We start from the raw sequence: 22,457 nt of genomic DNA, 5'->3' as shown, positions 1-22,457 counted from the left end.
TCACAGTTTATCCACACTGTAATACAGTGTGTCTGTAAAGTCATGGTGCACTTTTGACTGGTCACAGGAAAGCAACAAAAGATGATAGAAATGTGAAATCTGCACCAAATAAAAGGAAAACCCTCCCAGTTTCTGTAGGATGATGTGGCAGCATGTGCGCATACGCAGATGATGACGTAACACCGTGTATACAGCGGAGCAGCCCACGGCCATGCCAGTCAAGATGTGGACGGTACAGAGGAAAGTTCAGTGTGTTCTGTGGCTCGCTAAATTTGAATCCGTGACCAAAGTGCAACGTGAATATCGGCGCATTTATAATGAAGCGCCACCACATAGGATAACATTACTTGGTGGGATAAGCCGTTGAAGGAAACCGGCAGTTTGGTGGAGAAACCCCGTTCTGGTAGGCCATCAGTCAGTGATGAGTCTTTAGAGGCTATACGGGATAGCTACCTAAGGAGCCCTAAAAAATCTGTGCGTGAGCCCATATCAAACTGCACTGAATAGGTATGAAACTAGGAGAGTTTTCCTTTTATTTGGTGCAGATTTCACATTTTTGTCGTCTTTGGTTGCTTTCCTGTGACCAGTCAAAAGTGCACCATGACTTTACGGACACACTGTATATGTCAGTACATTATTTGTTTTCATGGCTGAGTAATATTCCATTGAGTGGACATAGCATATTTTGTTTATCCAATCATCTATTGATGGAAATTTGGGTTGTTTCCACTTTGGGGTTATTATGAATAACGTACATTCTTGTACATGTTTTTATGTGGAATTATGTTTTCATTTCTCTTGGGGATGTATCGGAGTGGAACTGCAGCCACACCATGTTCCATTCCTCCCAGCAACACACGAGGGTTCCAGTTTCTCTACATCCTCACCAACACTTTGCTGTCTGTCATTTTTATTACAGCCATCCTGGTGGCTGTGCAGTGGCATCTCATTATGGTTTTGATTTGCGTTTTCCTGCTGGCTCACGATACTGAGTATTTCTCATGAGCTTATGGACCCTTCGCTTATTCGTTTTGGAGAAACGGCTGGGTTCAGTTGAGTTAGGCTGATTTACACTTCAAATCCTTTGCTTGTTCTTGAACTCCATCTGGTTGTTACGGGCTGTCCGGTTGTTACGGGCTGTCAGATGCGGATGGACCCTCACTCACTCAGCTGTCCCCTCTGGGCCCACCTTTCTTTCCTCTGGCAGATCCTGGACTCCGAGCTCTTCGAGCTGATGCATCAGAATGGGGACTACACTCACTTCTACTTCTGCTACCGCTGGTTCCTGCTGGATTTCAAGCGAGGTATGGACTTCAGCCCCGTTCCCAGTTTGTAGCAGGACCTCGGGAAAGAGACCACAGCTCAAGGCCAGTGAAGGAGAGTAGCACCCATGTACTGAGTTCTGATTATCAGTTCACCTGCTTTATCTCGCGGTGGCATCGCAGTAGGTATCATCACAGTCCCCATCGTACAGATGAGGAACTGAGGCTGAGAAAATTTTAATTCAGACTAGGAGGACTATAGCCAGGATCTCACCCTCCCTCTGTCTACCCCTTACGGCCAGTTCCCTTCCATTCTGGTAGCTGCGTATCAGAAACCAAGAACTCTGAAGCCTGTGGAGCATGTTTTACGTGGGACTTAGAAATGCTGGACCACACCGTACATCGCTGTTGTGTCTAGCAGATACGGAGGGGTCCAGTAAATGAGGGCACCATGCTGAGCCATTTCTGTGTGTTATCCTATTGGTCGTTCACTACTGTCAGCCTCGCCCCACTTAGAGATGAGGAGGGAGAGTAGCCAGCCCAGGGTCACCTTGCTGGTAAGTGGTAGAGCTGGGATTCAGACTGAGCTTACTGGACATAGAAAACCTGGCTCTTAACTATTGCTCTAGTCTATCTCTTCACTAGACCCAGAGACAACAGCCAACCTTCTGGGGGAAGAGGAGCTACACCCATGGGTGTGAAAGGAGATAGAGGGGACAGGTCAGTGTCAATCAAACCTGCACATGCTCAGTTGCTCCACTTGCAGAATATCAGAGCTGGAAACATACAACTCATATTATTTACTTAGCCTATTCTAGATGGGGAAACTGAGGCTTGTGATGGTCAAATATCAGAGTCCAGGTCTTCTAGCTCCTGGCCTGGGCTCTGTCCACTGCAGCAGGACTGCAGCTCAGAGCACTGCTGGAATGGGATCTTCCCAGAGCGCGGGCAGCACCGTGAGCTCTGTGGTTGACTCTCTCCCTGTGTGTGTGTGCACGTTGGTCTCGGCAGAACTCGTCTATGATGATGTCTTCTCAGTCTGGGAGACCATCTGGGCAGCCAAACACGTCTCGTCCGCCCACTATGTCCTATTCATCGCGCTGGCTCTGGTGGAGGTCTACCGTGACATCATCTTGGAGAACAACATGGACTTCACAGACATCATCAAATTCTTTAATGGTACCCATCTGAGCAGAGTCTCACATCTGAGGGGCATGGGCTTCTAGAGGGCCCCTTCCTGGGGCCTTGGGAGGGATAGAGATTTATTGAGATTGACACAGAGTGAAGATGGGACAGGTACTGCCCACTTGTGTCTCTTCCCAAATAATGAGTTGCCATCTTGTCATGCTGAGGCTGTGTTTTCTGAGGGCTCTGGCAGAAGGAGCATAGGTGCTGAAATCAAGCTCGGGGCCAGCCCTGGCCCTGCTACTAACCAGCTGCACCCAGGGACAGGTCGCTTCCCCTCTGTCTACACACCAGCTTTCGCTGTGAAATGGGGTAGCTGCCCGCTTCAGGGGGTTGATGTGTACAGGAAAAGCCAGCAAAGGGGGGCAGTCGAAGTGGTGTGACAAGGGCCCAGCCTTGGAAATAGACCAGATGTGGATTCCGATCCCTGCCCTGCTGCTCAGGAGCTGGGGACCTTGGGCGGGTGCCTTCAGGTCTCAGCTTCAGATCTGGGGGACAAACGTGGTGCTAAGACCTCGATCACAGAGATGTCAGGAGAATTAAATGAGACTTGAATAAAGCCCATCACGTGATACCGCACCCATCTGAGGGGCCCCATAGCTGGAAGCTGTTATTACTACTTATAATGTTTTTTTTCCAACTAAAAAAGGTTTTGGGAAAAGCAAAAGAAGGACAAAGCCATCTGTGCGCCCCTTCACCCAGCTGCCTCTAATGCTAATGTTAGCTGGTCCTGGTATACTGGTCACAACTAAGAAACCAACATTGATGCATTCCTAGTCACTAAACTACAGACTTTGAGTTTACCTAGTTTATATTCCATGTTCTTTTTCTGTTCCAGGATCCAACCCAGAAAACCACATTGCATTTAGTGGGTTCATTAAAGTTTTTTTTCATTCAAACTTTTCCATAGTCATATATATATTTTTGTTTGTTTGTTTTTCTATTTTTCCGAAGTTATAAGCGGGGAGGCAGTCAGACTCCCGTATGCACCTGAACAGGATCCACTGGCATGCCCACCAGGGGGCGATGCTCTGCCCATCTGGGGCGTTGCTCCATTGCAGCAGGAGCTATTCTAGCATCTGAGGCAGAGGCCATAGAACCATCCTCAGCGCCTGGGCCAACTTTGCTCCAATGGAGCCTTGGCTGCGGGAGGGGAAGAGAGAGACAGAGAGGATGGAGAGGGGGAGGGGTAGAGAAGCAGATGGGCGCTTCTCCTGTGTGCCCTGACTGGTAATCGAACCTGGGACTTCCACACACCGGGCTGACGCTCTACCGCTGAGCCAACCGTCCAGGGCTTGTCGTGTATATTTTTATGTTATTACCATCACAGAATACAGTAGTGTTTAGTTTTTTTCCCACTTAATAGGTTTTTTTTTTGGGGGGGGGGGTTGTATTTTTCTGAAGTTGGAAACGGAGAGGCAGTCAGACAGACTCCTACATGCGCCCAACTGGGATCCACCTGGCATGCCCACCAGGGGGCAATGCTCTGCCCATCTGGGGCATTGCTCTGTTGCAACCAGAGCCATTCTAGCGCCTGAGGCAGAGGCCACAGAGCCATCCTCAGTGCCCGGGCCAACCTTGCTCCAATGGAGTCTTGGCTGCAGGAGGGGAGGAGAGAGACAGAGAGGAAGGAGAGGGGGAGGGGTGGAGAAGCAGATGGGCACTTCTCCTGTGTGCCCTGGCCGGGAATCGAACCCGGGACTCCTGTGTGCCAGGCCGACGCTCTACCACTGAGCCAACTGGCCAGGGCTCCCACTTAATAGTTTTAAAACTGTCTTCTTTTTAAGACTGCAGACTGTACCTCAAGTGGCAGTCTAAAACTTATTGAACCATCCCCTGTTGTTGGGCATCTGAGCTGTCTTCAGTTTGGGGGTGTGATCGAGAATCCAAAGCAACTTCTATCTTAGTGTAGAAGTTCTCCAACTATTTCAGTTCACGGCACCTCAGGCCAAAAGTTCCACTTAGCAAGGAGTTAGGTCCAAACCATTTAATAGGTATTTACACTCAAACAACTTAGCCATTTCAAAAGATAATACATATAACTCAAAAGAAAATAACGTTTTTCATTCATTCTTAAGTACAGTTACTAATGGGATCTGTGCACCTGGTGGGCTTTGCACAGCTTCTAGAACCTTGGAATTAGGTTGGACACCACCCCCCTCATTTCCTGTGCCACAGTGATTATTACATGGTACCATCTTTTTTTTTTTTTCTTCAGTTTTTCCATTGACTTAAAAGAGAGCGAGGAAGGGGAAGGGAGGAAGAAAGAGAGAAGCATCGAGTCATTCCATTTTAGTCGTGCCCTCATTGGTTGCTTCTCATATGTGCCCTGACCGGGCTCACACCCGTGACCTTGGCACTCCAGGACAACATGCTCTCCCTGAGGCACCCAGCCAGGCCATACTAGCTCTTTATCATTGCAGCCACTTGCTGAAAACCTAGATCTGTGCGGAGCTAGAAGGTCATTGGTAGGAACATAATCTAGTTTGTGGACTCACCCACACTAGTGTCAACAGATGTGGAGTTATCACTGTTCCCCTCAAAATTTTTTGAATTCACAGTGGCACTGTGGAGTACCTCGTCACCCAGTTTGGGAACTATGGTCTTACTGTGTTTTTCCTCCACTAAATGACTTAATTATGATAGATATCTAAGCTTAGGATTATTATTTGGCCTTAAAGATTTGGTACTTTTGTGTGGCTTTTGATAAAATCATTTTTGTTTTCTATTCTCCCATCCCCTTCGGTTGCTTCCTCCCTTTCGTACATCTGAGCATCTAGTGTGTGCCTGGCATTGACTTTATTAATAAGTCCCCAGTAATATAGGAAGGGAATGGGAAGACCTAACAGTTTTAAAAGCATGCACTGAACCAACATCATCTCATTTAACTCACTGTAACCTTGTGAAGTAGGTACTGTTATAATCCCATTTTACAGATAAGGAAACTGAGGTTCAGAGGTGTTGGCCTTCCCCAAGGTCTCTGCTTCCAGAGCCCCTCTGGGGAGGATGCCAGATGACAATGATGGGACACCCAGAGACCCCTCCAGGTGCTGGAAGTGTGTCCCGAGGATGGATGCAGAAGGAGGCTTATGAGATGTTGCTTTCTTCTCTTTCAGAAATGGCCGAGCGACACAACACCAAGCAGGTCCTGAAGCTGGCCCGGGACCTCGTGTACAAGGTGCAGACTCTGATTGAGAACAAGTGAGGGCCTCCTGACCCAGGCAGCGTCATTCGAGCCGCCACCTGCCTGTCCTGTCCACCTCTCCTCCCGGCCACCCGGGAGCAGGGTCCTGGTGTCTGTTCCTGAGCATGGACTTCTGTGCAGAGAGAAACTGCCCCGACTTTGGCCGCCAGGCAGGTGGGGGCAAGGGGTTGCCCCTTGAGTTCAGCCTTACGTTTTCCTGTTTGACCAAAGATTGCCCATGTCTGGGATTTCCCTTTTGCGGGAACGGTTAGTGGATGGAGGATGTTTGAGGTCCCCAGAGTGAGAGTGGTCTCCTCTCTCTTCTCTCCCCCATTCTTCCAAACGGTGTTGTCACATGAGACTTGGGGATGGAATTCTTTTGCAAGTCGCTGTAGGAGAGATGTGTGGGGCTTCCCCTACTCTGAAAGGGGCCTTTGAAGCTGTGCCAGACATGCCTGGAAGATTGGCTTGGAGCAGGGTTTCTGTACCTTGGCACTGTTGACATTTGGGCTGGGTCATTCTTTTTTGGAGGGGGGAGTCCTGTACAGTGTAGGATGTTGAGCAGCATCCTTGGCCTCTACCTGCGAGATGCCATAGCACCCACCTCCCCACCCCAGTGTGACAACCCAGAATGTCCCCAGATATTGCCAAACGTCCCCAGATATTGCCAAACGTCCCCATTTGAGACCCACTGGCTCAAAGGAGGGCCTACCGATCTATCTCCCCACCCATTCTCTTTCTGCCTAGTCCCCCGTGTCCTGAGGCCTCCTCCCACTTAGAAAAGGCACACAGGAGTCCTACACACCTCCCCTTGAGGTGTGGGGTTCCATTTGGTGTATTCTCTCATTGTTCTCCTCCACTGGACTTCAGGAGAGATTTCTTCTTTCCAAGAGAGGTATCTTCCTTCAGGTCATAGAATCTGAGAAGTGTCTGTGGGCCTGAGTCAGTCTGAGGCTCTTCTGAATCCAGCCCAGAGCCTTCTGGGCTGGGCAGAATCCTCATCCCCTCCCTCTCCCCCAGGAAAGACCTCGCCTGTCCTTCCACACGTTGGGTCTGGTGCTCCAGGAGCTCAGAGTGTGTCTGTGAAGCCACGTGGTCAGGGAGGTCAGCTTTTCCCCAAGTGCCCTTGTTTACTCAGGACAGGAGGAAGAGGCAGACGGAGGTCAGCCAGGGTAGATGTGCGTGTTTTCCACGGCAGCGAGGCCTGGCAGCGGTCCCCGCCGTCTTCTCACAAAGGGTTGCCAGTCCACAAGCAGGGCCTGAGTTAGTAGTTCACCTGCCCACCTGTCCTTCGGGAAAGCAGTCCTGCCAGCTCTGTTCCAAGAAGGCAGCGGGATTGGGAGAAATGAGGGAGGACTGCTCTTCCCAAGGTTGGCAGGTAGGATTTTGGAGACGGGAGGAACTGCATAAAGTACCTTGAAGCATTTGCAGAGGGGGTGCCCTGAGCGCACTGGGACCAGATAGGTCCCCACCCTGTGTGCTCCTGAGGGCTTTTCCTTCAGTCACAGCCCTTCAGCTGATCTGAATCCCCACCTTCCCCCAGGGGGTCCCTTGGGCAGGACAGCCGAGGCCCCAATGGCCCTTGCTTCTGAAGACCATACACCTTCTCACCCTGGACCCCCAACCTCCCCAGATGGGACAAAACATGCAGAGGGTCCCCCCAGAGAGAAGTGTGATTACCGCAGAGCTGCTCATCACAGGGGACATGTTCATGAGACCCAGGCCCTAGACCTTCTGATTCTTATCCATGTTGACAGCCTAGTCACACAGTACAGCACAAGACTCTTCTCTGCCTTCTCTCGCGGTGTTCCGAGAGACATCATGGTTGTGGTATGGAGTGACTCCTATTTATTCCGCCCGCTGTGTGTGTCCGGGTCTCCTGCGTGTCCGGGTCTCCGCGTGCTGTGTGCGTCCTTGTCCTGGTGTCGAGTGTGTGGGAGCCGTTCTGTCTGGGGAGTGCCCGCCTTTTCTCAGTGTTACCAGCACATCTTGTAACTGTTTACTGAAGAGTTGTGTCTATACATAGAGAAAATATATATAAACAGAGAAATGTGTGAATCTGGTTTGGGTTATTTTTTTCCTGACGTTTGGGAGAATTTTTTTAATTTCAAAGAAAGAAATGTTTTTTCTCTGAAGACTGTCCTTCCAGTCCCACTGCCGTGATACACCCATGTGGGGACAGAATCTCACAACAGCTGCCTGCTCTTTCCCCAGAACGTTCAAGGAACAAGGATGATGACGCATAACTAACCACCCAAAATCTAGTGGCTTAAAATAGGTGTTTATTTAGCTTGTGATTCTGTGGGTCAACAATATAGGCTGGGTTCAGCTGGAGGTTCTTCTGGTCTCGGCGGGACTTCTTCATGTGTTGGTGACCGCTGATAGCCAGCTGGGCAACTTGGCCTCTGAGACTTGGCTGGCTGTTGGCCAGGCAGCGGGGAGATGGCCAGGGGTCTCTTGTCCTCCAGCAGGCTGGCTCAGTCTTGTTTACAGGGCCAGCATGGCCACTTCCATCATGGAAACCTCCTGAGACATAGACTTGGAATTGGCGTAATTGTTTCTACCATGTTCTCTTGGTCAGAGTAAGTCACCCGGTTAAGCTCTGATTCAGAAGATGAGGAAATAGACTCCACTACTTGATGGGAGACTGAAAAAGTGATATTGAAAAAGGGTATGTGTACAGGTAGGGAAATCACGGAGGCCATTTTGCAGAGTGTACCATGTCCCCAAGGTCCATGCACAGGAGGGGTCCCCAGATGGGGATGATCCTGGTTGTGACCTCAGTTTTCCTGTGTTCCCGTCTTAACAACCAGGTAAGGTAGGCAATATTTCACCCCCCCCTCCCATTTTACAGAAGAATACACTGAGGTCCATAGAGGGGAAGTGGCTTGCCTGAGGTCACAATGAACCAGCAGAGGTGGCATTTGAACCTGGGTATGTGATGATTTCATATAGCTATAACAGGAGCTGTTTTTGTTCCTCCTGGGAAAACTTTATTTGCTCATTTCTGGCATAAGAATGATTTTGTCAGTGTCACTGGAGAAGAAGACGGTCTTGCCCTGCACTTTGGTCATGCGGGGCCACCTGATCATGGGCAGGAGGCCGGCCAGGACTGCGTTGAGGATGGCAGTCACATAGCCCCAACCCAGCTGGCACTGTCCACTGCGGTACACGGAGGAGGCTCCGCAGACTTCCCTGGCGAATGGGGAGGCCAGGCAGACAGGGAAGACCAGCAGGCCCACAGCGGTGGTGGCGGCTGGAGACGGAAAGGAAAACCAGTGTGCCGGTCAGGGCTCTGGGCTGGCCTTCCATCCTGGACTCGCTCGCTCACTCATCCCTCCATCCATCCATTTATTCACTTCCCAGCTCGAGTCTTAAATTTTTTCTCTATTAAAGTGTAGTTGGCATTCAATGTTATATTCGTTTCAGGTGTACAACAAGGTGATTTGACATGTATCTACCTTACATGTGATCACAATAAGTCTGATAACTGTAACTAAGCAAGGTTAATATCATAATGACTCATCTTTCCTTTTATCCACCCATCACTCAACTACCCTTGCACCCATTTATCCGTCTACTCATCCCTCCATTTAACTATATTCTAATCCACTCATTGTCTCCATCCATCTTCTGCTTAGCCATTCCATCCATCTAGACGTAAATCTGCTCACTTAGCCACCTGTCCCCCCACCCATCCTTCCTTCTTTCCTCCCGTCCATCCCTCCACCCCTCCATCCCCTCATCCCCCCATCGCCACCTTCCATTTATCCAACTATTTTCCAGTCTACCCATTTTCCTTATTCATCCCTTCACTAATATATCCCTCGTCCACCTCTCAGTACAGCCACACACTCACCCACCCACCCATTCATCCATTAAAGCTGTTCGCGGTGCTGTGGTGGGCACTGATGGTACTAAGGAATGGACCAGACACCTGCTCGCCTTAGCCACCCCCCGTGCAGGAGAACCAGATGAACCCTCAGCCCCCGTTCCTGCACTCCAGCCACCCAGGTCTGTTGCTGTTCCCTGCACGCACTTTGCTCTCATCTCTAGCCTTTGCCCCTAATGTTCACGTTATCTGAAATGCCTGTCTACATTTGGCTAACTCGCATTTGTCCTTCTAGATTCAGCTCAGTGGTGCCTCTGGAAAGCCTCCCTTAACATCCTCCACCCTCCTGGAATTTTCCCTTGCATCCTGTGCCTATCCCTATTGTGCCAAATGTCCATGGAGTTGTAAATGCCTCGTGTACCCCGTCCCCACTCTAGCCATTGTGCAAGCTTAGGACAGGGAAGGACAGGGATTGTACCTCCATCCATTGAGTCAACAGCAGATATTTAGTGAGCATCTATTATGTGCAAAGCACTGTGGTAAGTGTTGGTGACATCAGGACCTAATGAAGCTGATGGTCTAGTGGAGAGAGATGGACAATAAGCAGGGAACAGATTTCAGGTAGTGAGTGCTGTGTAAAATAAAAAGGATCAGAAGAAGGAGGATGTAAGGGGAGGGGAGCTCCCTCACCTCGAGGCCATGGAGGACCTCACTGAGGCAGTGGTACTCGAGCAGAGCCCTTAATGAAGTGGGGAATTGAGAGACAGGAGACCTGAGAACAGAACTCCAGGCAGAGGGAACGGGCTTGGTGTATGTGAACGCCGAAAGCAAACCAGGGTGGGGGAGCACGTGGAGCCGGGCAGAGGGTAAGAGACGAGGTTGCTGAGAGAATGGAGGACATGGTGGTGTGGGTAGGTGGAGCCCCACAGGCCAACATAGGGAGTTTGGATTATACTGAGTGTGACAGGAAGTCAGCGGAGGGTGGTTAAACCTGTTTGGGTGGTAGGAGCTGATTTCAGTTTTAACTGGACCCATTTGGCTAGTGTGTGGCAAACAGACCCCAGGGGGCTAAGGTGGCCGTAGGAAGCCTGTGAGGTGGTGGTGGTTCTCATCCAGGTGAGAGATGGAGAATGAATTGGGTGATGATTGCCATCAAGGCCTGGGCTAAATCATCAGAAGACTAGGTGTGAATTAGAGAAAAGCAACCCTTCAGGGCAGGTGCAGCCCTGCAGCTCCACAGCTTAGTGAGGGGAGCACAGGCTAGATGTCAGCCTCGCCCTCGGCGGGCGGCCTGCCCGACACTGTGTGCTGGTCCAGGTAGGGATGACGCGAAGTGGACAGATGAGAGAGGTAAAGGGGAACAGACTCCTAGGACTGGGTTTAGCGAAGAGCCGGAAAGGGTGGTGGTAAGGGTATCATTCCTTCCCCCGTTTCTGGCTTGCTGAAGAGCCAGGAATAGTCTACGGTCCTAGGGTTTATCTCTGAGATTTGACCCAGGAGGCCTGACCCACTCTGCCCCCACGTTTTTTCTTTCATTCATCATCCATTCATTCCACAAGCATGTCTGGAGTGCTCCTTGTGGAACAAGAGAGTTACCTGCAGCCACCTCTGCCCCTACTGTTTGGCCACTGCCCTTCCTCGGGCACAGCGCTGTGGGGGCCAGGGCCCAGGCCAGGAGGAGAATGGCATTAAAGGCCAACAGGAGCCAGCCTCCAAGGAGAAGCACAGCGGAGACCTGCCAGGGAGAGAGGAGAGAAGGTGTTGACTGGGGTGGGAACAGGAGGACATTCCCTCGCTTACTGACCAGCTCCTGAGTCCTGGAAACCCCATGAGTTCTGTGCTATTCTTGTCCCCGTTTTACATGGAAACAAACTGAGGTCCAAGGAGGTAGAGTCATTTCCCTCAGGGCCCGTGGCTAGTTAAGTAGTAGAGCCAGGATTTAGATCTACAACCGCCATACCCTACCTATACGGACTACCTGAAAAATGGTGCGATCACAAGGGAGGCACCTTAATAATGATCAGTTTGGAAGGCTGTGTAATCGTCCCCATTGTAACAGAGACCCCAACACCTTAGCTGCAGTTTTCCAATCTGGCAGATTTAGGGGGTGGCCAGGTAGGTGTGTGCACATTGTACACTGCACAACTCTGAGACGCACGGGGACCACCCTAGATTTGCATGTTGATTTTAGTAATTCTCCAGCAGATGGCAGTATAGCGTCCTGAAGAAGGCGCACCTAATTTGTACAAAGGTGCTCTACGGGTTGACAGCTGCTTTTAGACTCATCCCGGGTGTTTGCTAAAATGCAGACAGTCAGACCCCACCCCACACCTGCAGAATTGGAGGCTCGGGTTGGGGGTGGGGTGGTGGTGCAGAACGTGCCTCCATTTGCTCGCATGGTCCAGTGAATTGATGAACTGAGGACTCACCTTCCAGGCAAAGTCAGGAATATCATCTAGGGACCTGAAGGTCCCGCAGCTCTGGTTCCAGCTGTCACCCTGAGGCCAGGGGCAGTAGGTGAGAACGCCAAAGGAGAAGCTGGGGGTCTGGAACCAGGCAGGGGAGATAAGGCTGAAGGCCGAGATACAGGTCAGGGAGAGTCCCAGAGCTGCCCACGTGCTGCCCACCATCATGAAGTGTCAATGGCCTGGGGGTCGGTGAACAATGAGCTGGAGACTGCTGGGGCAAGGAGAGAAATAGCAGCTTCAAAGGCGCTTCCTCCCTAAACTGGGGATCCGTCCTGTGTTCATACCCCTGGTCATCAGCCCCCTCCGGCCTCGGTGCAATGGGAGATGCTAACAACTGGTGTGGAGAAGGGGTTTGCCCTAACAAGTTCTGGAAGTAGAACCTCCAAATCTCGGAATAAACGTTAGTGCTTAGACCTTTGAATTATCCCGCCCTGCATTGCACATCATCACCAGTGCTCCATGCAAGGCCCCTCTCAGTTCCATCTGAAGTTCATTCATTTGTTCATTCATGTATTCATTAATTCTCTCTGCCCGCCAAGCCTTGCACTGTCCAGAGGGGCTGCTTCTACCCAGAGGGGGCTCCTTTTCTAAGTCACACAGAGATGTGTTTCTAGCAACCACCCTGCCTATGAACTCCTGCCAGTCAGTGACTATCTTAGTTATTTAATGTGTATATCTTTGTGTTTGGAGGTATTTTTGCAAAATTGACATTAATCATTTATGCCAGCATTTTTTCATTGAAGTGAATGAGATTATTTCCTACATTGCGTTCTGCCTTGTACTACTTTGAGCACTAAGTGTAATGTTGTTTAGGGTCGACCCATGTGGCTGTGTGCACACCTGTTCCTTTTGTCTTGATTTGAGTTCCCCAGAGAGAGATGCTGAGACAGGGTTTGGGTGCACATAGTTTACTTGGGAGGAGGAGGAAGGGAGAAGGAAGGAGAAGGCAGCCAGGTAAGAGTGTGTTATGAAGCCGGCTGTCACTGGGGTACCTAGAGCTTTAAGAGCTGGAGTACAACCAGCACCTCGGAGTTATCCTTCCCAAGAGCTGAGGGAGCTGCGGTCTTTACATACCAACGGCTGCTGACCACTGTTGAGGGCTGTCCCCCACAGTGGGCCACAGCAATGTGTGGGGCAAATAGGCTTTAATTTAACAGGAATAAAAAATCCACAGGCAGCAAAGCGCAGTGCTCGCGGGTGTAAGTCCCTGATGTGCAGTGACATGGTCAGGGAGGCATAATGACCATGACCCTGACCACATCTGCCACACCGCCACTAATAGCTGCCGCGTGGCATTCCATGGTACCCTCCACAATTGACCACTGCAACTCGGGGCTTCTGTTCCCTCTACCAAGCAGCTCTGCCAGGAGTATCCATGTGGAAGGACTTATGCAAGAACTTCCTTGGGGGGTACACTTTGGAGAGTCCTTGCTATCTCAGATGGCATGTCTCTGTCTGCTGAGTGAGGAATCCAAGTCCCTTTCTGGGGTGGCCACACCATGCCACATGCTTTCCCTCAGTGCCGAAGGTTCCTGTGGACCCCCATGCTCAAACCTAGACTCTCAGTCTCGACCTCTTCCCACTTTTCTGATGGGAAAGTTGAGGTCCAGAGCGGCCATCAGATTGACCTAGACTGACCCAGGAAGCCAGTGTGGTTGAGGGAGTGGAGGTTTCCATTAATAACAGCCACCGCGGTCCACACACCATCATATGCCAGGTAATTAACATACATCACACACAACTCATTTGCTTAATGACTCCTCGGCCACAAGCCCAGAGGATTAGAGTGAGCTCATCTTTGTTGGTGGCCAGAGAGCCCACTCTTGGCCTGTGTGTCTGCCGGGCTACCCAGCCACCCACAAGGGTGGGTGCTGTGTCCTTTTTTATGAAGGAGGACACTGAGGCTCAGAGAGGTGTGGTTGACTCGACCCAAGGACACAGAAGGGGCAGGCTGGGTAGGAATCCCTACCCAGGCCTGCTGACTCAGTGGCAGTCCCTCTTGAGAGTCCCGAGGTGATGACCCTAATCATTACCATGCACCATCCACCTGCTGTGGGACGGGCACTGTTCTAGATGATCTTGGAGAAGCAATGGGACTTGCCCAGAGTCTTACAGCTCAGATGTAAGACACCAGTACTTGAACCCAGTTCTGTCCACAGTTATACCCATGCTCGTAGCCGTTCTACTCTCCCACCTCCTTCCTCAGTTTCACTGGGCCTTAGTCTCCAGTCTCCCCTCTTTTTCTCTCCCTAGCTCTTAGCTGTCATCCAAGGCAAGACTGTGTATTTGGCCTGGTTGTTGAAAGGATTGAGAGAAGATGTAGAAGGTGCTTTGTGAAGTGCTGTGCACACAGTAGGTCCTCAATAAATGACAGTAACGGTGGTGGTGGTGATGGTGGCGATAGTGGTGGTGGTGATGGTGATGGTCATGATTGTGGTGGTGGTGGTGATGGTGGTGATGGTGATGATGGTGGTGGTCATGATTGTGGTGGTGGTGGTGGTGGTGATGATGGATGGTGATGATGATCATGGTGGTCATGATGGTGGTGGTGGTGATGGTGATGATGGTGATGGTGGTGGTGGTCATGATTGTGGTGGTGGTGGTGGTAGTGATGGTGGTGGTGATGATGGATGGTGATGATGATGGACGGTGATGATGATCGTGGTGGTCATGATGGTGGTGGTAGTGATGGTGGTGGTGGTGATGGATGGTGATGATGATCATGGTGGTCATGATGGTGGTGGTGGTGGTGATGGTGATGATGGTGATGATGGTGGTGGTCATGATTGTGGTGGTGGTGGTGGTAGTGATGGTGGTGGTGATGATGGATGGTGATGATGATTGTGGTGGTCATGATGGTGGTGGTAGTGATGGTGGTGGTGATGATGGATGGTGATGATGATCGTGGTGGTCATGATGGTGGTGGTGGTGGTGATGGATGGTGATGATGATCGTGGTGGTCATGATGGTGGTGGTGGTGGTGATGGTGGTGATGGATGGTGATGATGATCGTGGTGGTCATGATGGTGGTGGTGGTGGTGATGGTGGTGGTGATGATGGATGATGATGATCGTGGTAGTCATGATGGTGGTGGTGGTGATGGTGGTGGTGATGATGGATGATGATGATTATTGTGGTGGTCGTGATTATAATCATGGTGGTAATGGTGGTGGTAATGATGGATGGTGATGATTGTGGTGGTCATGATGGTAGTGGTGGTGGTGATGATGGATGGTGATGATGATCGTGGTGGTCATGATGGTGGTGGTGGTGGTGGTGGTAGTGATGGTGGTGGTGATGGATGGTGATGATGATCGTGGTGGTCGTGATTGTAGTCGTGGTGGTAATGGAGGTGGTAATGATGGATGGTGATGATTGTGGTGGTCATGGTGGTGGTGGTGGTGGTGATGATGGTGATGATGGTGGTGGTCATGATTGTGGTGGTGATGGTCATGATTGTGGTGGTGATGGTGGTGGTGATGGTCATGATTGTGGTGGTGATGGTGATGATGGTGATGGTAGTGATGATGGTGATGGTGGTGGTCATGATGGTGATGGTGATTCTTTGCAGTACAGTTATACATACCTATTATTTTGCTTCCTCATACTAATTGGGATTAACAGAGGAAAATCAAATGGAGACCCAGAGAAGTTATGTGACTTGCCCAAAGCCCCCTGATAAATCAGGGGGAAACATGAAAGAGAAGCCAATACTCTTGCCCCCCAGGTTTATAGAAAGAAACACTCCTTCCTCCCCTAGCCATATGCCATCATCTCCTCTTCCCCAAGTTTCTATCCCTGTGGCTTGCTCCTAGAAAGACGGGGAGTGCCGCAGAAGGTAGAGAAGGAAGGGAAGCACCCCAGCGATGGATGGAGGACTGAGAATGAGCCGTGAGGACAGGCGGAAGTGGGGCTGTGGAGTGGGGCTCCTCCAAAGGGAAGGCGAGACCCCACCGCAACCACTAACTGACAAACACCCATGACTACCCCCTCAGGGCCCCCTCAAGCCCTCCCCAGAGGGGTGGGCACAACACCCTTCCTTCCACACTCACACACCGAGCCCCTTCCAACACACAGCAACAAAGAGTGTATGACATAACCTAGCCCTGCAAGGGCCTCCACAGAATAACAGCTCTTGAGTGTTCCGGATGTAGAATGTGGATGCCATGGTGACTCAGGTGGTCCTTGGGGGAGACCCTCAGGGGGCACCTGGACCCAGCCTTAAATGTCAATCATAAAATGCCAGAATTATTTAGTTCTCAATTATCCTTCAGTCCCTCTCTACACGTCAAAGACAAAGTCTGTTGAAGCAGATAGGTCAACACCTCTCCGGCCATTGCCCTTCTCTCCCTTAAAAGGACAGGGAGCCTTGAACGGGCGCCAGAGCCAAGTGAGAGCCTGGGGTGCAGCTGGATTTTCCTTGTGTTTGTTATGGTGGTTGTGTTTTATTTTTTGGTGTGATTCTGGTTGTTCGTTTACAATTAAAATTTATTTTAATGAGAAAGCAAGCCACCCTGGCCCAGTAGCTCAGTTGATTAGGGTGTCGTTCTCATACGCCAAGGTTGCCGGTTTGATCCCTGGTCAGGACACATACAAGAGTTAGCCAATGAATGCAGAATTTAGGGAAACAGGAAATCAGTGTTTTTTTCTCTCCCTCCTCCTCATCTCTCTCTAAAATCAATCAGTAAGTTAAAACAAATCATTTTTTAAAGAAAAAGTGAGTCAATTTAATGTCTTAGCTACACAATAATAGAGGAGGCAGGAAGGCCATGCTGTCATTGATGACCAGAAGCAAGCCCAGAGGGCACCTACCCAAGGGCACCCAAGGTCAGAAGCAGCTGAGCTGCCAGCCAAGCCAAGGGCACCGACGCAGACGTCCCAGGGCCAGCCCTTCTCAACCTTGGTTTCACTTTGGGACACTAGCCTGGCCAGTGCTTTAAACATGGAAGGAATCCTGGGCTTGGTGGCCGGCCAGTCACTCTGCCATTTCCCAGCTGCGTGACCAGGGCAAGTTACCCCAGTCCTCCGGGCCTCAGTTTCTCTGTCTGTGAAAGCAGATTAGAAATCCCAAGGGGCAGGCGGCGTTGGGTTCAATCACTGAGCAGGGTGATGTTGTAGAAAGAGGCCGACCGTATCCTCCCTTCCCAGGCTGTGACCTTGGGCACACCACCTCACCTCTGTGGAGAGTGCCGGTGGGGGTTGTTGTGAAGGTCAAAGGGGATGAAACCGCATGTGTGGTGTTGGGGGAGGGAGAGATAAGTCTCACAGGTAGGTCGGGGTGACGTTGCATAGACTTTTCATTCCCAGGATTAGAATAACCTCATGGCAGCTATCCAGCAAGTGAGATGTAGCCCTTTGAATGAGAGAAGATGGATTTTTGTCCTTCCTCCACCAAAATCAGCCTCTCCGGGGCTTGGCAGGAACCCAAGGGGTGTAATTCCAGCCAGGAAGCTGGGGAGCCCAGTGCCGACCGAGGCCCGTGATTTAGCCTCTCTCTGGCCGCCCCAGTGGCTCTCCGGGCGTTTCTGACCTTGAAAGGAGTTTTGTTCTCCAGATAATGTGCTCAATGTCACCTGGGAAAATCACGCTGACTGTCTAGGTGCCCAGAAAGCTAAATGAGGCATTATAACCCAAAACCACATCCGGCCAGGCTCCAATTAGCTGGAATCCAGCTAAGAAAAGCTTGCAAGGGACTGAATGATTTCTCCTGCAGCTCAGCATTAACTATTAATGGCGGTCAGCAATATGCGAATACTCACCCAACCCTCTGCTAAAGACTTGGAGTAACTTGTTTCCTGTAAGCCTCGTGGCTGCTGGATGGGAAGTCCTGTTATCATTGTTCCCATTTTACAGATGAGAAAAGGAAGGATAATTATACACCTGCCAAAGTGAGTGGTGGACCAGGGTCTTAAACTCAGGAAATCGGGCTCCCGACTCTGGGCCCTAAGCCCCGGAGTATTAAGGTTAGGTTAAAAGTCAAGTATCCCAGTGGTTTCCTGGGGCTGCGCAGGGGGTCACCCCTCCCACTGCTGCTGCCAGGGAGCATGGACAGCTGCGGGGAGCTATTGTCAGCCAGAGCAGGAGAACTGGTACTTGGGAGTTCCCAGATGGCTGCTAGTGCCGTGGCATGTCCCCACAGCCAAGTCCCTTTCTCATCCTGGCTTCCATGTCCTCACTGGTCAACTGAAGGGGGTCATTATTTATTCAACTTATATGTGCCCAGCTCTTATATCTGACCCTGACGGATACAGTGTGAACAGAACATAATAAGTCTCTCCCCTCAAGGAGCTTAGGGTTTTGTGGGCAAGAAAGACCAACAGAACAAATACAGTCCATCCATCCATCCATCCATCCATCCATCCATCCATCCAACCATCCATCCGTCCATTCATTCATTCATTCAACCATCCATCCATCCATCCATTCAACAAATGTTTATTGAGTATCTACTACATTCCAGGAACTGTTCTAGGTGCTGGGATTTAGCATTGAGAAGAAAAGAGAAAATTACTGTCCTCATGGAGCTTACACTTCTGTGAGGAAGACAATAAGAAAAGAAGTCAATAAATAAGATGCTGGATGTTAGTAAGTGCCAGAGGAATATGAAACGGGGGTTGGGGATGAGGAGTGATTGGGGGATGGTTGTGGAAAGCCTTAAAGAAGGTGAATTTTGAGCAAGAGCTGAGGGAGGCAGCCTTGTGGGTATATGGGGAAGGAATATTCCAGGCAGAGGGAGGAGCAGGTGCAAAGGCCCTACGGTGAGTGTGTGCTTGGTGTGTTTGAAGAAGCAAAGGCCCAGGTAACTGAGAGGAATAAGGAAGGGGATGAACGGTGGACTTTGTAGGCTGTGATGCTTGGTAGGCAACGAAGATCTTTGGCTTTCGACTTCTGAGTGAGATGGTGAGTCTGCGGATGGTCTGAGTGAGACAGGGTATGGCATGACCTGTCCTGTGATTTAAGAAGATCACTCTTGCTGTTGGATGAAGGAAGGTGAAGGCAAGGGAGAAGCAGGTGACAGTGCTGGATGGGATGGAGGGGCAGAGAGGGAGCATGGGGGCAGGAGTAGATGGGTTCTGGGTCTTTGCTGAAGGTCACAGGCCAAGCCACTGGAATTGCTGAAGGAGTGGGCTTGGGTGTGAGAGACCATGAGGAGGCAATGATGCCTCCGGGGCTTTTGACCTTAGCACCTGAGACAGGAGAGCTGCCATTACTGAGATGGGGATGCTGTGGGGGCAGCAGGTGCTAGGAGAGGGGCTGGTATCTGAGTGTGATGTAGCCTAAGTGAACTTCGCCTGTGCATTTCATCAACCCATTGATAAACAGGTGTGTAAAGGCCCAGCTCTTCACCAAGAGCAAGCCCAGGGCAATGTTTGGGGCGAGTGCAGAGTTGGGCACCTGATCCAGCTGGGGTGGGGGGGAGGGGGTGCCAGGTGATGTCCAGGCTGAGCTCTGAAGATGGGCAAGGTAATGGTGTTAGGAGGTGGGATCTTTGGGAGGTGATGAGGTCCTGAGAGTGGAGCCCTTATTAATGGGATCAGTACCTTATAAAGAAGACCTCAGAGAGCTCTCTGCCCCTTCCTCCAAGTGAGGACACAGCAAGACGACAGCTGTTACATACCAGGATGCGGACTCTCTCCAGACACCAAATCTGCCTACATCTGATCTTGGACTTACTGCCCGGTCTCCAGAACTATGAGAAATAAATTTCTGCTGTTTCTAAGCCGCCCTGACTGTGGTACTTTGTGAAGAGCAGCCTGAACAGATGAAGACACCCATCTACAAAAGGATGGCTGTGTCTTGCCCCGAATGGGACTTCACCTTTGGAGGTGATGGCTTTCTTTGAAAATACGATTTAAAACTATAGATGCACTTCCCTATGCAGGGGCACACGCGTGCGCATACACAGACACACAAGAGTGTTGTAATTGCAGGGGTTCATGGACCCCTGAAGCCCATTATGGCCCCTGGTTACTACTTTCCTCCCTCTCCCCTCCTCACCTCAGAACACTCTTCCTTCCGGATTCACCCGACTTCAGGTTGCAGCCTCTTCTGCTCAGGCTCCGGCGTTAGACATAAGTCTGTGACCTTGTAAGATGTCTCCTTCCCTTTGAGGAAACACCCAGGTTGGTGAACAAAGCCCATGTGGGTGATAAGCTGTGTGTGTGTGTGTGTGTGTGTGTGTGTGTATTTTTCTTCCAAGTTCCTTAAGTCAACAGTCCTGCACTCTGGGCTGCTGGGCGGGCTGGGCAAAGAGGGAGAAGCCGTCCCCAGGTCCCAGTGGGGTGAGGGTGCAGTGTTTCCTGGGTAGGAGAAGGCGTGAATAGGGATTACGCTCTACAGTTAAACCCCAGGTGTTGACCTCCTTGTCGCTGTGCTCTCTACCTTCCTGCATTGGTAATTCTCCTCCTAGGAACAGAGTTACATATTTCCCCGGGTCCCGAGGATTGTCCCTGCAGGCTGTGAATGACCAGAAAGTTATGGGCACTGGATCTGAACCAAATCTTTATCCCAGCCTCCAGCGTAAGACTTGGCACAGAGTGGGTGCTCATCTTGTCTTTTGCTATCCATGATGGAAGTGCAACTCCAACTGGCTCAAGTGACATGAGAAATGTGTTGGGTTACATAACTGAAAATTTCATGGTACCCCATTAGGCACAGGTGCACAAGTGATGTCTTCAGGACCTCTCTCTCTCTCTCAGCTGTTTTCTTCTGGGTTTGTGGCATTCTCAGGCACATCCTCTACCACAGTGTTGGCTTCTGGTGGCTCCAGGCTGAACTTCTGAGGCTTAGCAATCCCAGAAGGGGAGAAAGAAAACCCCTCCTCTGCACATAGTTGCAGAAATATTGTGATAAATTCTCACTGGATAAAATTAGATCACATGTCCACCCATGAGCCAATCATTGTGGCCAGGGAAATGGGATGTTCTGATTGGCCAGACTGAGGTCCTCCACACTAGGTTTGGGGGTTGAGGGCTGGAGATTGAGTGACAGGGTAGGGGTGTCAGGAGATTCACTTCCCTGGAACTATATAGAGTGAAGGTGGGGGGACTGAGGTACTGTTAGCAGAGGATGGGTGCTGGGCAGGTGAGAATGAGAGGTGCCACTATAGCTATAAACGCTGATGTGACCAGTGAGCACATACCAGTTGGTGCTGTCAGGATCAGGAGGGGCCAGAGAAGCCTGAGTCGGAGGCTCAAGTCCCAGTGCTGCCAGCTAATCAGTGTGACCTTGGCGAGGGCATCTGTGCCTCTCTGGGTCTTCGTTTCTCACCTCTAAAATGAGGACACGCCAGGGTTTCCCTTCTTGGTTCAGTCATTCATTTATACATTTCCCCCTTCAGTCAGTATTTGTTCAGGGGCTTTAGAGTTAAGTCCGAACCGGATCTGAATCCCAGTTCTGATGTTTACTAGCTGTATCAGGCTTGACTGGTGCACCTTCGCACGTGTATCCTTCCCGGACACCCGAGCTGCACAGGGTGCTAGGCAGCCCCCGCGTGCCTCCCACTGCAGCCGACCGGGTCGGCTGCGGCAGCCGCGTGGCCAGCTCAGCCGGCGGTGACACGGCCTGTGTTGTGGCTCAGCCTCCCAACAGCCCCAGCTGTCGTCCAGGCCGCCCTGACGGGACTCTGGGTGAGGAAGGGGAGGACCTCTGGTGCCTCCACTTGCAGACTCCGGTGAAGAAACTGCCTACCTTGTGGCTGCCCCCAGGCTCCGGTCACACAACCCAGAAGCAAGGAGCAGTTGGGCCCAACTGTGATGAATATCCCTTAGGGAACGGGAAGTGCTAGCAGATGAAGTTCTTGCCCTTCATCCCTGCAGTGTTTCTTGTGGCTTCTGCAGAGACCCCCGGAGTGACAGGATTCCCGGATATCATTGAGATGTGTCCAACTCAGTAAGGCATATCTTGTATTTGCTTTTCCTCCTTCCCTGCCTTGTGGTCCCTTTTCCTTCATTTTTGTTGGACCCAATTACATCCCCAGAAAAGCATCAGCATAGAAGTTTTACCTCAGGCTCTGTTTTCTGGGGGAAGCCAGACAAAGATACTAGCTGTGTGACTCTGAGCATTTTACTTAACCTCTTTGAGTTCAGATCCCTCATCTGTAAAAGGGAGGTAATAATAGAGCATCTATTAACAGGATTGTTGTGGCATTTAATGAGACATCACAGGCAGGGTACTAGGCTCAATAAATGACAGCTTTCATTAGTATCATTCCTGTGAACCAGGCGCTGGGTTGTATTATGAGAAAACATTTAGTCAGCCTGACCTGGCGGTGGTGCAGTGGATGAAACATCGGACTGGGATGCAGAGTACCCAGGTTCAAAACCCCGAGGTTGCCAGCTTGAACGTGGGCTTATTTGGTTTGAGCAAGGCTCACCAGCTTGGACCCAAAGTCGCTGGCTTGAGCAAGGGGTCACTTGGTCTGCTGTAGCCCCCGGTCAAGGCACATATGAGAAAGCAATTAATGAACAACTAAGGTGCTGCAACAAAAAATGGATGCTTCTCATCTCTCTCCCTTCCTGCCTGTC

The 22,457-nt window shown here is 50.8% G+C and overlaps 2 protein-coding genes across 9 annotated transcripts in view; one reads left to right on the top strand and one right to left on the bottom strand.

Annotated features, from left to right (window-relative positions):
* The window catches only part of SGSM1 (small G protein signaling modulator 1), a 70,768-nt gene extending 63,079 nt beyond the window's left edge, over positions 1-7,689 (top strand). For all 6 annotated transcript variants that reach the window (XM_066370639.1, XM_066370642.1, XM_066370643.1 and 3 more), the window contains 3 exons: positions 1,208-1,304; positions 2,274-2,441; positions 5,564-7,689. In XM_066370639.1, coding sequence (XP_066226736.1) covers positions 1,208-1,304; positions 2,274-2,441; positions 5,564-5,652 — 354 coding nt within the window. In that variant the 3' untranslated portion in view covers positions 5,653-7,689. The remainder of the gene's footprint in view (positions 1-1,207; positions 1,305-2,273; positions 2,442-5,563) is intronic.
* Positions 7,690-7,908: 219 nt separating this feature from the next.
* Positions 7,909-20,092, bottom strand: LHFPL7 (LHFPL tetraspan subfamily member 7). Of its 3 annotated transcripts, none has more exons than XM_066365967.1 (4): positions 19,930-20,092; positions 11,893-12,142; positions 11,060-11,198; positions 7,909-8,887 (listed from the first exon to the last, which is right to left on the bottom strand). In XM_066365967.1, the coding sequence occupies exons 2-4, from the start codon at positions 12,094-12,096 to the stop codon at positions 8,625-8,627; spliced, it is 606 nt and encodes a 201-aa protein (XP_066222064.1). In that variant the 5' UTR covers positions 12,097-12,142; positions 19,930-20,092; the 3' UTR covers positions 7,909-8,624. The 3 variants fall into 3 exon arrangements, with proteins under 3 accessions (XP_066222064.1, XP_066222065.1, XP_066222066.1); XM_066365968.1 differs by having other exon boundaries at positions 11,893-12,139; XM_066365969.1 differs by having other exon boundaries at positions 11,893-12,110.
* Positions 20,093-22,457: the final 2,365 nt, after the last annotated feature.

Source organism: Saccopteryx leptura, chromosome 2 (genome assembly GCF_036850995.1).
Source record: "Saccopteryx leptura isolate mSacLep1 chromosome 2, mSacLep1_pri_phased_curated, whole genome shotgun sequence".
Classification (NCBI taxonomy): Eukaryota; Metazoa; Chordata; class Mammalia; order Chiroptera; family Emballonuridae; genus Saccopteryx; species Saccopteryx leptura.
This window is presented reverse-complemented; position numbering and strand designations above follow the sequence as displayed.

Coding starts and splice junctions, on each gene's coding strand:
- LHFPL7 (XM_066365967.1), bottom strand. CDS start 12,096: ATGATGGTGGGCAGCACGTGGGCAGCTCTGGGACTCTCCCTGACCTGT. Junction 11,199..11,892: donor TTCCTGACTTTGCCTGGAAG/GTGAGTCCTCAG, acceptor TCTCCCTGGCAG/GTCTCCGCTGTGCTTCTCCT. Junction 8,888..11,059: donor AGGGGCAGAGGTGGCTGCAG/GTAACTCTCTTG, acceptor TTCCGTCTCCAG/CCGCCACCACCGCTGTGGGC.